The sequence below is a fragment of the Myxocyprinus asiaticus genome, chromosome 49 (genome assembly GCF_019703515.2).
Source record: "Myxocyprinus asiaticus isolate MX2 ecotype Aquarium Trade chromosome 49, UBuf_Myxa_2, whole genome shotgun sequence".
In the NCBI taxonomy this organism is placed as follows: domain Eukaryota; kingdom Metazoa; phylum Chordata; class Actinopteri; order Cypriniformes; family Catostomidae; genus Myxocyprinus; species Myxocyprinus asiaticus.
The window spans coordinates 17,480,470-17,498,141 of NC_059392.1; the positions used below are offsets into that span (position 1 = coordinate 17,480,470).

The window sequence follows — 17,672 nt, forward strand, 5'->3', positions numbered from 1 at the left end:
GAAATGCTTCATAAAAGGTCTGTGAAAAGAGTCCATTGTAACTTTTTACTACCTGAAAATCAGACACCTACTACATGTTTTGCATCCATAGTGTTTATTTTAAAATATCCTTTGTGTAATAAAAGGCTTCATCAGACTTTTGATTGTCATTTTGACAGTCATTAGGTCAACTATGATTTTAAAAAAAAACATTTTTTTTTTTTAAGATGTTTTTATTTTATTAGGAAGCCCTCATGATAGCTTTACAGTGAATTTTAGAGCTGTTGGAGCTTAAATGGGCGGTCAATCTAGATTTTAAGCAAGCAAAATTATTTAGGACCTGACAATGAAAATAGGCAACATGATGTGTTGTCACACTCCTGGGCTTCTGTTTTTAATAAATAATGAATAATAGTGGTCTAGTCTACTGATATGGGTTTTTAATGGCCTACGATATCTAGAAATCAGGGTGGCTAATGGCCGGTGTAATGCTAGAATATACTGTACATAATGCAAGCTAATTAATCTAAATTTAATTTAATCTTCAAATAAACATATAGAAATTGCCTTGATAATTGGATGTTTTTAGATTATCACTGATGAATAATAATAAAACCAAAATGTTAAGAGATATCATCCATTCTATTTCCTGTGAAACTGGAAACATTGCATCTTGTTTTAAAAAAAATATTTTTTTTTTTTTTTAGTTTGTATTGTTGCAAAACTGCCAAAATGAGTTTCCTCCATGTTAAATTTTCAGCCATTATGTCAATCTATAAAATGTAGATCTTCTATTTGTCATGTGTCTTTTCGTTCACTGGTAAGGGTTCACCAAACTCTAACTTTTGTACATGCAAAAGATTCTCCAATTCTCCTGCGTTTCCATACTTGTGAATGGAAGGGAATAGAACAAAATCTTCTTAAACCATATATAATAAGGCTAAATGAAAACAAGAATGTTCATACAGTATGTATGTGCATGCCATTCAATAGGCAAGAAACATTTGTGATGTCTAAATTTATCACAAAATCTTAATGTTGGATATTTGTCTGGGGTGAAAGTTTATTTGGCAATAGTTCAAAAGCATCTTCAAAAACATTCCCAGTATCTACAGATTATTATTTTTTTATTTTATTTTTTTTTTAACATTTTTAAAAGAACTTAATTTTGATTCAAGATTAGACAGTCTATGTAATTAAAGAAGCCCTGCATAATTCAGAGAGAAGTTCATTTGTTCTTTTGTGCAGAAGGTAAGTGGATGTGTGATTTAGTTGAGCTACTTGTGCTTATCTTGCATGAGTATGAGCATCTTATTTTGACTTAAAATTGTACACCCTGGCGACCAGCTGTTTGGGATTTACATGTGCAAACATGGTTCTGTCCTATCCGTAAATACAAATGTGTTTATTACAGGCTTTATAGTTCACGTCCAAAAATGTGTCTTTGTCGGGATTCTTGGGCATCCATCTTGTATGCCATTCCATCCCAGCCCGAGGCATCACAATGAATCTGCAGTATTGGCTACAATGAATAACAAATGCATGACCTCTTTACATTGACCTCTTTACACTCCTTTTTGGCCACATATCAATGGTTTTCATGAGGACTTTTTGCTCTGGTGGACTGTCATTACCTGTCATTCAAAGAGTTCTTGTCCGATGTGTAAGAGACATGCTACACATAGCTGATGTTTTCATCAGGCTTGCAGCCTTCATTCTCTGTCAAGAGCAATGTGTCCAACGTAATGTTGGCAGAAGTCTGTAGGTGCAGTGGGTGACACTGAAGAGGACTTTGATAATTTACAGGGCTAATCCCATTCTTCATACCATGTTTCATAAACCGTTTTGAGTTTTCTGCCATGGATGACTGAAAAGAAATTTTGGTCCTCTGCTGCATTTTTGGAGTACTTATACTTCTATATTTGCATGTGATGTAGCGCATAAAGGCTTCCCGGAATGTCCTGTTGAACAAGGTGTAAACCAACGGGTTGATGCCCGATGAAATGTAGCCCACCCATTGAAAGATATCCAACAACTGTTCTACTAGATGACTGTTGCACCCTTCACAGAGTACAGAAGTCACGTTAGTAATGAAGAAAGGACACCACATCACAACAAATAACATGAATACAATCCCCAGGACCTTTGATGCCCTTTGTTCATTGCTCAAGTTTTGCATGGACCTCTTTCCTATGCTGGACATTCTGCGGATTGGGACCTCCTCCCCCGTGAAGGGATTAACATGGTTTAACATCCGGTCCCTTTTAATTCCATCTAGAATGGCCAGTTCCTCAGGTGGAGAGGTCACTGGCAATTCCTGCTGGAAAACAGTAGAGATGGTGGGCCTTGATGTTCCTGACCTCAAAAGGTAGGCCTTCTTACGCAGTACTTGGATTGTCAGCAGGTAGATAATCATCATAATTGCAAGGGGTATAAAGAAAGCTGTCAATGATCCAAACACCTTGAAATCCCCCAAACCCTCTGGGGATAACAAACAGGTGTGGTTGTTGTTGAAGGTGATATTGTTTGGATGATCCAAAACTTGTAGCCCTTTGATTGGAATAGGTATTGCAATACCTAATGGAAAGAGAACAATTGTTAAATCAAGTAGAGAATAGGATTTAAATGAACTCTGAAGAAAGTATGACTTTAGCCTGTAAATTGGTCAATCCTTGCTTTAGTAATTTGAGTCTCTGCCCACCATATAAATGAAATATATATTATTATTTTTATTAATTTTTTAAGTCCTTTGGCAGCACTCTTCAGTTTTTTTATAATGTAAATTGCTAAACAACGTGGCTACGTGTGATAGAGCACTTCAAGAAGTGTAAACTCGCAATTCATTACTGACAAGTAAGGCATAAATAACATCTCGAGTTCTCTTATACTGGCATCAACTTGAGTAGCTTCCATAAAATTTAGCTACTGTTGTCTCAGTAATACAGCTTCATCAAAAGTTGTAATACATGAAACCGTTCTCATGAATACACAGGGATGTGGTGTTCACGGTCAGTGTTGAAGTGATGGAGCACGAGCCCTGCCTTTCATGGTGGTGAAATATCCAGTTACGTGATTCCAGAGCCTCGCATCAAAGTCGTCTGAACTGATGTTAACGAGCATGAATTGCGAGGTGTTTACCTTCACCCCCCCCCAACCAACGTAAATGTATAACTGAGTGCAGATCATTAAAAGACAATCTCTTTACTTGTATAATTGAAAGTTCACTGGCTAGTCAATAACATGAGATAAAGGAAGTTTGTGTGTATGCTGTTTTTTTGGGGGGTGAAATGAGTGATGATATCATTAATCGATGAATAGTTCAAGGACTGTATTTTGCCAAAGTTTTTTATTAAGCTATAATTTTACATTTATTGCATTTAGAGAATGAAATTCTAGATGGAGTTTATTCCACTTTTTGGTGCCAAATTGGACAACAAGATTTTCTATTTTGAAAACCTTGAAAAACTGAGTCATTAGTATTTTTGGAATTGATGCCAGTTGCATGCAATTCCCTGCAATTGTGAAGGCAATATATCCTCTCGTTTTTTTTAATTTTTTTTTTTTATAGGAGCACTTTATATCATTGTTTCTTTATATCAAGTGTGGGGTGCGCCCCAGAGATTTTGTAAGGGGGGCATGGGAAACTGTCCCGTTCTCAAATCTCATTTACTTTTACACATTTAAAAATACATTTGTGACAGTTCACGCAAGAACCAGTGTGTGCAATTTCTTTTCCTTCGCCTTTTCTCCTAACAGGTGCTGTAAATGATTTTAACCATTCTTGAACTTCCACCTGGCTAGCTGTTGAATTAACCATGCCCCCACTTTCTAAAACCCTGCACTCAAAAGACACGTGCGCACACACACAAACATACTGGAGACCTTTGTGTTGAAGCAGATGGAGGAGGGAGCTTTCCCCCTAAGAATTTGCCATCCAACCATGAACATTTCACGGGAGCAGGACACTGTACCAGAACTTAGACGTGAATAAATGGGATTCCCATTTGAACATGCACAATGATTGGCTGGGAGAAAGTCTTCTGATTGGCTAAACAAACAGTCTGACCTCGGACTGCTAACATCTTTTCCCCTGCTGTTTACAAGCCTAGGGCTGTTATAGAGACAGATGTGATATCTGACACAAAATAGAGGTGTATTCTACATGTCTTTTAATAAAAAAAAGGCACTTACAGCACCTTTAAGCTTTGTTTATACTTTTGCCTGGCACCGCAACGGGTCCTGCACGCACCGATCTCGATGGCCCTAGACGCTTATCACTGCGCTAACACAATTCTGGCTTCAGAAGCATTTAAATATAGTGCACAAGTGATATGGCTGACTTTAATGGTGCTTCTCTGTGCTTTTGGAGCCTGACAATCACAATCCTCATCCCTCAATCTTGTGTTTCACAGATGAAAAAAGTCATACTGGTTTTGAATGCTGAGGGTGAGCAAATGATGGCAGAATTTTTTGTGTGAGCTATTACATATTAACATTGCTCCAGCAGCGGTATCATAGTATTTATATTTATTATATTTTCTATTTATTCTATGTTCAAAAGTTTTTCTTAATTTAACCATGTTAAAGGATGGCATGACCCCCCCCCAAAATAGAGAACCACTTCTTTATCAGATGCACTCATAAATTATATTGTACCGAAACATATTTAACACACTATTGATTTCATGTAATATGCAGACCATACTGTCTACTGTAACTTGGAACATACCTACAGAGATCAACCAGACAAGTGCTATCTTAGCCAGCACTTTGGCTCTGGACTTGAATTGGCTGTGCTGGATGGGTTTCTTGATTGCTATGTAGCGATCCAAGGAGATGGCGCACAGGTGCATGATGGAGGCTGTTGAGAACAAGACATCCAGAAACAGCCAGATAGGGCAAAGGAACTCTGGAAGGGGCCATCTGGAGTCTGAAACATGAAGAGAACATTAAGAACTGATTAGTGGTTCAGATGAATTTGGAATGGGATCAAATTTTAAGACCACCTGTATGAACTTGCATTGCCTTTTGCTCACTTTGTGATGTGACACATATGTTCTACCTTTTAACCCTTTCTTGCTTTTAACATTGAAGATACAGTGTGGCTGTTATAAGGTAAACTTGAAAATGTATAAAAACAGCTCAAGAGTCACAGTTAGCACATTTTCACCAACATGATCAAATATGAATTTGGCATGTTGTTACCGAATGTTCCAGTACCCTGACATTGACTCCATTCTGCTGAGTTACTGACAAGCAGCAACTCCCATCAGACATTTTTTCATCAGGTCAGGTGCGTTAACCTTCTTATTTTGCATGACCGATAGAGCATACGCATGATCAATGACTATCGTGATTCTGTACCCCTCGGAACCTAGATTACATTTTTACTCCACTAATGGTTAGGTTTAGGATTTGGCTTTGGGTGTACAATTAATAAAATATGCAGTCCTGTTCACTGAATTAAATAATTCACAACTAAAAACAACTCTCTTTACAACTCGCATGTGCCCATATATTAAAAAGCACTTTGCTTCGGCCACTGGGGACAGCAGTTCAAATTTCAGTAAGAAATAGAGTTTAGCTGAAAAACATTTGACTTACTGATGTGGAATTGACAGTGAGATCAGTCCTTTTTGATTGATTGATTGAAATACATATCTCCAAAGGGGACATTTCTTTACAGTAGCACATAAATATTAAAATGCAGTTATTAAGCAGAATACTCAACAATTTTCACCCAACAATTAATATTAAAACACTAACCATACCTTTTCACTGTAACAATTACTAAGTTTAGTAATTCCCATTTAGAATTTCATTCAGTTTCAGGCTGAAAAGCTAAGTTGCAGTAAATTGGCATTCAAAACAGGGTTCAAAAAAACTGAAATTCAAACCAGTGACTGCACCCAGTGAACTTATGTGTGAGCTTCAGTTTCCAGGTGAAATTTCTAGAGAGGGGCTCCAAAAGCAAGTTTTTAGTTGTAAACAATGTAATTCAGTCAAGAAGAATGAATATTTCATTAACTCCACCCCCTAACCCTAAACTTAATTATCAGTGGAGTAAAAATGTAATCATAAAGGGGAAAATGCAACCTCCTGGTTTCCATGCAGGACCATGTCTTTAAGGCTGCTGATACAACACACTATCAGTTGCACCACAGGAAAAAAAAAACATTTAAATTGTTGCAAAAATGTGTGATGGGAGATGGTGCTTGCAGTGTTAATCTCGTCAACGAAATCACTGATGAAAACGTTAGTTGACGAAGGTTTTTTTTTATGTCGTCAAAGATGGCAAAGGAGGAAGCTGGGACCGACTTGATAAACACGTAGACATTTAATAAACACTTTTCAGCATGTAACAAAACAAAAACACGCACTGCTTTTCAGCCAGCTACGTGTGAACATAGAGACACACAGACAGGCTTCGTGCATCTCTCTCTCTCTCGTCTGCCGCTGTCTCCTCCTCCTTAAATACTCCCGCCACCCCTCACTGGAACGCGAGATTGGCCTGTGACCTACCCCCCAAGGGAAGGATCATTGCCGCGTTAATTAAACTATTTTATTAAAGCATACGATTGATGAAAATATGACGATAAAAATGATACTGCAAGATATGAAAAGAAGATTCATCTATAGAATCTGCATGTAGAAGATATTAGATATAGATTCATCTAGCCCATTAATAATTAGGGATTTCTCCGCTTGAGCTGCGTGAGTTGAACACAGGCAAAATTAACCGCTTCAAAACGGGGTAAATACCTCATTCAAATGCATCCTAATTTTAATCACAATAGTAGGCTGTATCCCCAACATATATGTAATATAACAACTTGCATCTGCACAGTGAAGTGAATGAACAGGTGAACTTGAAATAAATGATGCGCTAGTCAGAATATGCGTAATTTGCTTTGTTACTTGCGTTGTGAATTCACTGTTTCCCTAAGAAACACGCTACATGCAATGTAATATCCTTTCACAGAAAATTATTACATCTCTAAAGCATGAAGAATTCAGAGTACAGTAGGCTAACTTCTAAAAAGTAGCTAATATTTCAGTCTATTCATTATTTTAGGAGCTCAGTTTTTTTTTTTTTTTTCACAACAAGGACAGTAAGCTATGTATAGTTAGTTATATCTTTGATACATTTTTAAATTAAAAAATGTTTACATATGGTTTTTTTGTTTTTTAATGGTTGAATATTTGTTTGGTCTGTTAAAGTTTGACATAGTTTGACACACTTTTGTCCATTTTGCACATCGTTGGCAACTAAAATATTTTATTTTCATCAGACTAAAACTGACTAAAACTAATGAATATGAGATGATGAAATATTGACTATTTTTAAAGGACATTTTCGTCAAAAGAATAAAACTGACTAAAACAAAAAACTGTGAAAAAAATAACACTGGGTGCTTGTCAGTAGCTCATCGGAATGTGGTTGATGTCAGGGTACTGGAAAATTTGGTAGCAATGTCTCTACTTCCTGTGATCGTGTTGCAACAGCATGGAAGGATTAAGGAACCATTTAGCACCATTTCATCCACTTTCTAACATGTTGCATGTCAAGGGAACGAAGGGACATCTGGAATAGTTGACTTTGACCTGGCAAAAGCCATGATGTGTTTCTGGAGACACCCATCCCCAACTAGTTATTACAAAGATTGAAACTTGTGATCATTGCATAGCCCACCCATTGAAAGAGATCCAACAGCTGTTCCACTAGATTGCTGTTGCATCCTTAAGAGTATGAGTCATGTTAATAATGAAAATGAAGCAAAAAATTGTGGGTCTTGTAGCTCTCGATCTCAGGTTCAGTGTTCGATTGTCAACAGTTAGATAATCATCTTAATTGTAATGGGTATAAAAAGCAGTCAACGCACCAAAGCCCCAAAATAAGTCAATGTATCTTTTGGTCGTCATTGCAGAACTGTTGCAGAGTCATTGCAAATATTTCTTGTATATCAAACTACTGACCATCAGTCAAATTAGCATTCCAGAATACATCGGGAATCTGTGACATTTACATACAAAAATGGTTTTTGGCAATACTTTGTTAGGACCGTTGAGTGAGTTTGCAACAGAGATTAAATTAAGTTTTTTTTTTTTGTATGTGTGTGCTGGTGTTGCATTTGCTACATGCAACATGCTTCAAGACATATCAGGCCCACCTTAACTGTAATTAGACTGTCAGCAAATGCTTGGTTAATGGAATCTTAATGTTACATGATAATCTGCCAGCATTATCTGTCTTCGATAGACTTTTGCGAAATGTATTTGGTCTTGTTGGTAATGGCTTTTTTGGACATTGAGTTTAAAAAAGTAATACTTCAGGAATTGCTCGCAGTCTTTGCAACTCATCTCTTATTTAGTGAACATAACATTTTAATATAAATTTGATACAAGCTCAAGTTTAACGCAAAAACAAAGAAAAGGATTAAGAGGCTTTTTGGCCATTCATCACGCTCTTCAATGACACCGTTTATTTTAGCATCAGACATGAAATGGCGGATAATGGAGTTGGACTTCAACCCACTGCACTCTAACATGATGCTATTGTTTAAAAACTTTTATATGTAATAATTTTTTTAAAGTCCGCAATTTTGCAATGTCTTCATGTTTGCACTAATATTATTGCTCCCGTGACTGTTTCCATATAAACTAGCAGTAAAAGAGAGACAATTTCGACAATTTCAATTGACCAGCAACCTGCAGTATTTGGATGTGCTGTACAAATCTGTCTTTTGTAACTGCTCTGTTGGGCCTCACTTGTAAGATTGTCTGTATTTCAAACATGCTCCTAAACAATACTGTATCTCTAAACTTGTGGTGTGTGAGCAGACCTTCATGGTTTTGGAGAGCCTATTACCAGATGTCAAACTCTGGCTTTAGTCAAAAGACCCCAGTCCTCTAAACAGCCCCTGATAGAGGACTGAGAGGGGTACATTATTACCAGCTGTGCTTTCTGAAGCTTTCTGACCCCTGGATTTTTTTACATTCATTTTGGATTTGAATTATTTTAACACACAAGACCATTATAATATCATTAGATGACATTGTATTATAAATTGTCTTCATGAGTTCCTAAGGTATTGCTTAAAAACTTGCTATAAGTTGAATTGCACTCTTTACAAGGTATAATATGTCTGATCTCTTTCAAGCCAGTCAGGGATCGTGTGATTTCCTAACTGTTGTGAATTTGGATAAACAGTTTTTGCTTAGAGCACCTATTATGGTTTTTAAATGTGCCTAATTTTGTTTTAAAGGTCTCATACAATAGATTTACATGCATCCAAGGTAAAAAAAAAAACTGAAGGCGGGTCAAAGCTGTTCGCGAGCAGCCAATGAAGACCAGAGGTGGGTTTTTTGTTACCAAATTGTTACAAGTTAGTCTGGAATTACTAACGACCCGTTTCAGGTGTTCAGAATCGGTTCTTTCTTTTGAGAGTCAATAACTCCATTTGTCGTGCACTTTGATTTTTGAAACTTTGCAGACTTTTTTACATTCACAAACCGCTATATAACACACTACATGAAAGGTAATATTTGAAAAACTTTAAAAATGTATTATGTAATATGTAATTTGAACACCCTTTTGGAGTTTTCCAGCATGCTGTCTGGTTTGTGTTTTTAAAATTTGAAAAGTAAATAATTGTTTTCTTTCCAGTATGTGGAAAGTTTATGACTCTTGATATTGAACAATACCCTTTATGTTGGCATTGCATATGTGTTGTGCCTGGGATTTTTTGTCACAATTCTGAGTGCCATCTAATCCAAATGGAGGGAGTTTTTAGGGCCAGGAGATTTGAGCTTGAAAAAAAAAGTTTTTCTTTCAAAGGGGGGCGTGAGAACCACTGATCTAGACGATCAGGTGCGTGTCGCTAAAAATGCAAGCAGTTCAGCTTTCTCAGACTGTATGAAGTTGCTAACGTTTGCTGCCTTGCTAACGATTAGGCTACGCCAGTCTAGGGTTGCGTGGTTTACCGGTACTAAGGACGTATCGCAATAGCAGAAAAATTAAAACGGTACGATATCATCTTGTTGCTTCGGTACCATATTACAATATGCTGTCATTAGCAAAATTATATGAGATGTGACAGTTTTGAAATTAAATCAATGACAATTTGAGAATAAAATAAAAAACCTCCTGGATGTGGCCAAGTGTGATCATTACACAGCAGAAGGATGTAATTTAAATAATATACAGTCACATGCGCTGCACACTTCAGAATGTACAAGAGGTGCCGCTGTGCTCCGTCATCTGCTTCACACACACGCCCGCTTGCATGCGCACACACTCACACAAACGCAACACACACTACTGGTGCTTAATTTTCATGCAGTGTTTTTAGAGTATAAATGGCTTAAATGAACTCCTCCGGTGCAGCTCAGAGATTTCTGCTCCAGAGTTGCGATGGGATTATCCCAGCATTAATGTCACAAACAGGAAGAACTCTAAGGTCTGTCAAAATGAAAGGCCTGCTAAAATGAAAGTTCTATTCAACTGGATGCGTGAAATTTAAGAGAGAAAAATATACTGTATAAAAATGTAATATTCAAAAAGTAGCAATAATACTCATAATAACAATTATATAGTATTAAGTGGTTGTTTTATTATTATTATTTATAAGAAATATCACAAATGCAGGTGTTTTATCAGCATGTTGTGATTCAGCCATTGCAGCCTTGTGTCATTAATACTGTGCAGCTCTGTTGTGCAGCATTTTTTTACCAAAAATTGCAATTTTTTATATATATAAAAAAAACAATAATAATTATTATATTTTTATTTGATTAAAGCTGTATGTATCAATTTGATTAAACACCATTTGATCATAACATTTAATGAAAACATTTAACATGGAATCCAGAAAAATTTAAATGGAAAACGCATAATTTGTATCTGTGAGACTTTATGCAGTTCTTTTAATCAACTCGTTTTCTGTGTAATTTCATCATAATTTCATAATTTTTTATTTGTTGATTATAGTACCGATTTAGTATCGATATCGAGTTACCAGGGCTGGTATCGTACCGAAGCCCAAATTTTGGTATTGGAGCAACCCCACTGTGGTCCGGGTCTGGACACCGGATTGATTCCATCCAGAACGCAAGACATCATGGTGATGGTTGCGCCCTCTCATCGTCTCTAGTGAGCAGCGCAACAAAACAACAGTGCTGTGTACACCAGATCTGATCTTTCTGCACTGTATTCTTGAATATTTTTCTCTAGCACCGAACACGCTTCATTTTTACCCTGTCCTGCTCCGCATGCGAAATTTTAAAAAAAAATGTGCAGTGTGCAAATGTGAATGTATATCATGATAAATACTGATATGAAAAATAATTTCATGATGAAATATTTGGCCAATAGCCCAGCCCTAATCCACATTGAAAAGTCACCACATACTTTGGAAAACAATTACATTAGCAAATGGAAAATGGTGTTTTCAACCAAAAACATATTTGTTTGGACTTCATAATCATTAAAAATCGGGTATAAAATGATCAAGGTGGGTTTTCTACACTTTTCGCTGTATGAACACAAGGTAAATTGTTTAATCACTAATCTAAATATATTTTTACCAAAACTTTTTAACATTTAAAATGCTTCGTGGTGACGCTGAATGTTTTTTTTTTTATGGGGCAACCGAATCAATGAATTAGTTCTGAATCGGTTCATTGAAGTGGACAGTTTAACTGTCAAGTAGATTAACATACTAATTCTAACATTGTATGCTACAGAAGTGTAAATAAGATTCGCAATTAAAATATCTCTTGTTGAAAGACAAGGAAGGATTGCAAAGTAGTCTGATGACACACTCTTTTGGAAACTAAATGGCCAAATAAAAAGGTATTTAAAGTAATCCTTATGTTCATGACATTGCTTGCAAAATCACTGTGGATATGTTTTGGATATGTTTTGAATATTCATTTTTATATTGCCCAGCCTAATCTCTGGCTATAAACTGACAGGCAATTGTATCCTGTCTTCCTGGAAGCAAAATAAAGAGATGCTCTGCTTTGCCACACTTTGTGTTTGCACTGCAAATTCATTTCATCATCTAAATATTTCTCATTTTCTCAGAGAAATAAATTTGTTATTTGTTATCAAGAGTACATTCTTCTTTTTAGCACAGCTGTCAATTTTGATCAAGCACTGTGGATATTTGCTCCATGTTCGCCCTTTGATTTTTAACAGTGTTAACAATAGTCCCTGTCTTCACCTGGTCCACAGATGTGGACGTGGCCTTTGCTTGAAACAAACAGTAAAACCACAGTTCTACCAAAGCAGGCCTCCACAGGGTTAAAACATTTGAATTACACCAATTGCTAAAGGTTACTTTTATTTTTGTGATTACATTTAATAGCAAGTTATTAAGTTGTACGTTAACGTCTAGAATTACTGCTAAGTGTTGTCTAGAGCTACTGCTCTCCTTGTCTTCTGTCTTGTCTGTAAATTGTTGCACTCAAACATGATTTATTATTGTACCCCTTCTTCTAATTTGATTTAATTACCTGTCAACGCTCATGACTTCTGGTAAGTTTCTAGCTGGACTCGGCCAGTTGGAAGGATCTTTTTTGCCACCGACTGGTTGTTCTTCGGTGGTTCACATATAGAACCTATTTGAACATATTTCCTGGCTTTTGACCGACTTTCTGGTCACAGCATTCCTTCTGGGACTTCTCAACTCCTTAAAGTTTTCAAGTCTTGTAGCTACACTTCTGAAACTTTATAGGACCAAGCCTCATTATTAACATGTTTTTTGTGCAAAACCCACCCTTTCCATCTCTGCATTTAGGATAATTTTTCCAATTTCAATCTCAATATTTTGTGGAATCTTTCCTTTCTTGGTGTCTCTGTGAATTATCACAATTCAGAATAAAGAATGTTTGTTGTTCTATTGATTAAAGTGAAGTGTCCCCAGAAAGTGTTTTGATACTGGCACACTTAAAAATCTATGTTATTGAATTAATGACAAAATAGCAAACCAGGTGGCATGTATTTATGACATTATTATAAAGAACGATAAATATAACTTCAATCATTGGTCACCCTGTTAATAGGGGTGTAAATCTGATGTTTCATCACGATACGATCTTATATCGATTCTCTTGTCAAGCAATCCGATATTTGCCGATACTTCAAAGTCTGCCACGATACGATTTCGATTTGATTAGATTTAGGGCCCTGCGATCAATATTCCGAAATGATGTGCCTATTTTACACAATTAAAAATTGCTTTGCCCTCAAATGCAACCAAAATATAATTTGAATATTTTATTGAGCTCTCTGAAAAGTGCAAATTTAGTATCCACATTGGGACATCCACAACAAAATAAGGTACTTCAGATGTTGAAAACAATTATACAGATAATATAAAAAATAACGTTACACACAAGTGATAATCAATCGTTTGATTACAGCTTATTTTTCAGTTTAATCCAATTCAAAGAACTTGCACACCCATGACTTGTTTCCAACTATCCGTGCTGTCTGCGGTTTTCTTGGCTACAACTTCCACAGTTGCAATGAAAAATTGTGTTGCAGTTAACTGGGATAAATTGTAGTAAGGGTGACTTTATTGGATCGATGGATCGTTACACCACTCCATGTTAACTAGTAATTAACCTAAATAAAAATTCTTGCCCAAAACTGAAATTTCTGGACACACTAGGCCGAAAACTGAAAATGTTTTTTTAAAAAGACTTCTTTTTTTAATAATTAAATTCTGTTATTAAGGATGCACTGATACCGTTTGTTTCTATAACTGCACATTATTTCTTATAAAATAGAGTAGACAGAAAACCATTACATAAAAAATGTCTAGCCTATTAAGAAAATCTTTAACAACTCTACTTAAAGCAGCAGCAAAATAACTGTAATTTCAGTGAAATTCTTCAGAGAACAAGAAGTCCGTTCTCTTTGCACATGTTTTTCACATTCTATCTTTACTTAAGTGGATTCAGATCACTTAAGTGTTCACTTTAGTTGTGATAGGATATCAGTCTACTTTTCTTTAACACAGTCATTTTTTGGAACTCTGTCAACTTAAATATTATTGTAATTTGTAATGTATTATTGTTAGTAATAATAATAATAAGTTATATTATACAATACTTCAGTTGTAGTTTTTTATTTTAAAAAACTGACTTATTTTGGCGATACACTCAAGGAAGACTTGAGTGTATTTGTGTAGGCTAGTTCACAGTAGTTTTAATATTCTTCTCATTTAAAATCTAGCGAAATGCTCCTCCGGTGCCGTTCTTAATGCATGTTGTAAGCAAAGTGAAATATGGAGAATCTACAATACATCTGAGATGGAGTTCGTGTGGAGCACTCATATATTGCGCATTCACTGAAGCACGTTGCACATGTAGACTATAAATGTACTTATTAAACGCAGCCTTTTGCGATTCACAAAACTGCCGCAAGACTTCATGATACTTTGAATATAATGCATGAAATATGGACTACTTTAATGGTGCTTTTATGGTTCTTTTATATCATTTTGGAGCTTGACAATCACACAATATCAGAGCACTGGAAAATGCTCTATGAATGCCAAGAGTGGTGTGTTTTTTTTTTTTTTTTTTTTTTTTTTTTTTTTTATACAATAACTAATATCATTGGTCAGCATTTTAATACTTTTTTAAATGACATTTTTGGTACATGCACTAAAATTCACCTTGGAAATATTTGGTTAAATGTAATTGAAAATAGGGCTCAAATTCAGTGGCATCATGTGTTTGCCAATTGGGTATGATATTTTGTTTTCTAATGCAATGACATTCATACATTAAGTGTGGCTTTCATGTCTTTTTTTTTTTAGAGGAGGGCATCTTTGTGATTTGCTTCTGAAGTTTTACCCCTTTGTCAGAACTGATTAAATATTGCAGTTAATTGTGATTGAATTACCATTGATGGAAATCATCTGCTAAAAGTACTTTCCGGTACAGACTGCTAGAGTTATGGTTCTTGCTCGAGCACAGTGGTGATCAAGCAGGATTATGATTCCAGTAAACACAAGTTCTGGTCCACCCAGTTTGAATTGAACCTGTTAAAAACAATTATTTGCAGCCTTGGCCCTTAAAAATTGTTACCTTTACCCCCTATTAAATGACCAACACTAATTTCCCCAACCATAGTTTTGTACATTTTCAACAGTTAGATAACTTGTTGGTCTGAGATCAGGTTTGTACCATGTACAGGTGAGGTGCAGCAAATAGAGGTTCCATAAATGCCATGTAATCTAATTAATGAGGAATAATGAACTTGCTGTAGTGTTCTGGCAATGGAGCTGAAAGCCAAACTGGCAGGCGGCTGACTGTAGTAGTAGCTTGGCAAGTGTTGTAAAGTGTGAAAGTTTGTGAGAGACATGTTTAGTGCTGAAATGTTTCGGAGGGTGTTTCGTGATCACTGTGTGTGTGTGTGTGCCATGTCTATAAACATTGGAGAACGAAACATGGTTTTCTTTAACTTTCTCTTAAATATGCTGTGTTAGTGTTATTGGAAAATTTCACATTGCTTTGGACTTCTGTTCATCAGCTTGCTTTTGGTTTGTTTGCAAAATTATTATAGGTTACTCAGGCCATGTCCACACTTATCCGTTTTTGTTTGAAACTCAGTTTTCAGTTTCTTAACATCATTTTCCAAAGTATGTATTTATGGGTAACGTTTTCAGAAGTCTTCATTTTGGTGGGAGGAAACCGCTGTTTCAATGTGGATGAGAGGCATAGGCTAAACAGCTAAATTCGATGCGTTTTCAAACTAAAACTTATTAGTGTTGATGTGGCTTTGGTGCACAGTGATTTTTTTTAAATTTATTTTTTATTTTATTCATTTTGTTAACTATAACTGGACCCATACGGAATCCGTGCACCGAAATCCAAATTGAACTGCACAGAATTGGAATGTTCGACACATCCCCTGTCACGTCCCCCTTGTATGCTTGATAGTTTTTTTAAATATTCTGGCTAATTTTATGTTTTCAGCTACCAATTATAGTGTAGTACTCTCATTTTACTACGTTAATCCATTCTGCATAATTCCACAGATTTTCCCAAATTAATCAGTGCAGAAGATGTGAAAGTCTGCAGGTTCCATCTAGGATATAACTAAACAAAGGGACTATCGTACAGCCGTGGTTGTGCCAGTAAAACAATATTATAAGGATGTTTTTTCAGATTATTTGCTAATAAATTCTACAATATAATATTAGTCCTCAAATTCCCATCCAAAACAAAATCAAACTCTGAACAAAGGATTACTTACGGAAAAGCACGGTCACCAGAGCGATTGGCATTACTAGCAATCCCACCAGTAGATCGGCCACTGCCAGAGACATCAGGAAGAAGTTAGTGGCATTCTGGAGTTTCCTTTCCAAGGACACTGCCAGAATGACCAGGATGTTTCCACCAATGGTGGGAATAATGATCAGAATGATGAGTAATGCAGCCCAATGGAGTTGTTGTCCGGAATGGGGGAAGGTCCCATCCTCGCTCCATGTTCGGTTGAGCTCCAGCAGGGAAGCTTCTCGCTGGGACATGATGCTATGGCTTGCCATGCTGCTGTGGGAAGTTGTGCTTTCACTTTTTCCGGGGGCTTGGCCAGCATTGTAACAGGGTCCCTTCCGATTGGAGGGTGGTGGTAGGATTAAATCAAGCGACACATTCCCATCTGTTGGCAAACATCCAATTTATTGAGTTAAATAGTTTCCAAAGAGTTCACGTCCAAAGAAAAGTTGCCCTGCGTCTAAACGTTATCTTTGAGACCATGAAGTTTTAACCTCCAAACTGAATCAGAATTTGGAGTGGTCATTTATCAGACGAGGTCCCGCTCATCTGTGTTTTTTCTGTTTGTCTTTTCACACTGCTGGCTACATGTAAAACAAAATATAATCATTGTAGAGGTAATCCCATCGCTCAAAAACATGCTTTCATCCACTGTTCCTATCTCATCCTAAACTGGCATATAAAAAATACGATTTTCCTGTCATTTCATTAGTGGTATGGCTTCCAGACCATGCTAGTAATTAAGCAAGGAAGTGGCTATCAGCAGTGATCACTGAATGTTGACCATACTGGATAATTTGTGTTCCAATCTAATTTAGTCATGGAGGCAGATGACTTCATCTCAGAGTTTGTTTTCAGAATGATCAGTGTTTTCATAATTATATTTTAATTTTGCAATAGTTACTTCTGAGATGATATATTATGTAATGACCATTATGAAATGCAGACAAATGTTTTATAATAGCTAGATTTGATTGAGAATTTGTTGTCTACAGAAAATTATCCATGGAATCTATGGAGATTTTTTGTTAGAAGCTCTGAAATGGACAATTATTTGAAATGGACAAATATTTTTCCTACCAACTTTGTCCACTGCTTAAAGTTTTGGTATTCGCTATTTTTACTATACTTAATATTGCTGATAAATTAAACCATTTACACTTTCAAATTCAAACATCAATTTTCTAAATGTGAAATAGCCTAGTTTTAATGTATTTCAATTGAAATGTTTGCATGGAACTTCATTTTAGACAAGAAAGGATTCAATATATAAGTTAGATTATTTTCAAAAGCTCTGTGAAATGGGCAATTATATTTCCCCTACCAACTTTGTCCACTTGTTACGCTTTACTTTTGTCCACTTTGTTTTATTATTGACTATATTTATTGCAAATCAC

At 36.1% G+C, this 17,672-nt stretch overlaps 2 protein-coding genes across 2 annotated transcripts in view; one reads left to right on the forward strand and one right to left on the reverse strand.

Annotated features, from left to right (window-relative positions):
• The window catches only part of psmd1 (proteasome 26S subunit, non-ATPase 1), a 99,272-nt gene that overhangs the window by 28,733 nt on the left and 52,867 nt on the right, over window positions 1-17,672 (forward strand). The gene's annotated exons all lie outside the window — the stretch shown is intronic.
• On the reverse strand, window positions 1,655-16,529 carry LOC127438584 (5-hydroxytryptamine receptor 2B-like). Its single transcript, XM_051694273.1, has 3 exons — window positions 16,256-16,529; window positions 4,709-4,909; window positions 1,655-2,556 (listed from the first exon to the last, which is right to left on the reverse strand). Exons 1-3 carry the CDS (start codon window positions 16,527-16,529, stop codon window positions 1,655-1,657), a joined length of 1,377 nt encoding a protein of 458 aa, XP_051550233.1.

What these genes read in the sequence shown, in the direction of transcription:
- LOC127438584 (XM_051694273.1), bottom strand. Translation starts at nt 16,529, where the DNA reads ATGTCCCAGCGAGAAGCTTCCCTGCTGGAGCTCAACCGAACATGGAGC. An exon ending in TCTGGTGACCGTGCTTTTCC is followed by an intron (nt 4,910 to 16,255) that starts GTAAGTAATCCT and finishes TTCATGTTTCAG; the next exon opens with ACTCCAGATGGCCCCTTCCA. An exon ending in TGTCTGGTTGATCTCTGTAG is followed by an intron (nt 2,557 to 4,708) that starts GTATGTTCCAAG and finishes TCTTTCCATTAG; the next exon opens with GTATTGCAATACCTATTCCA.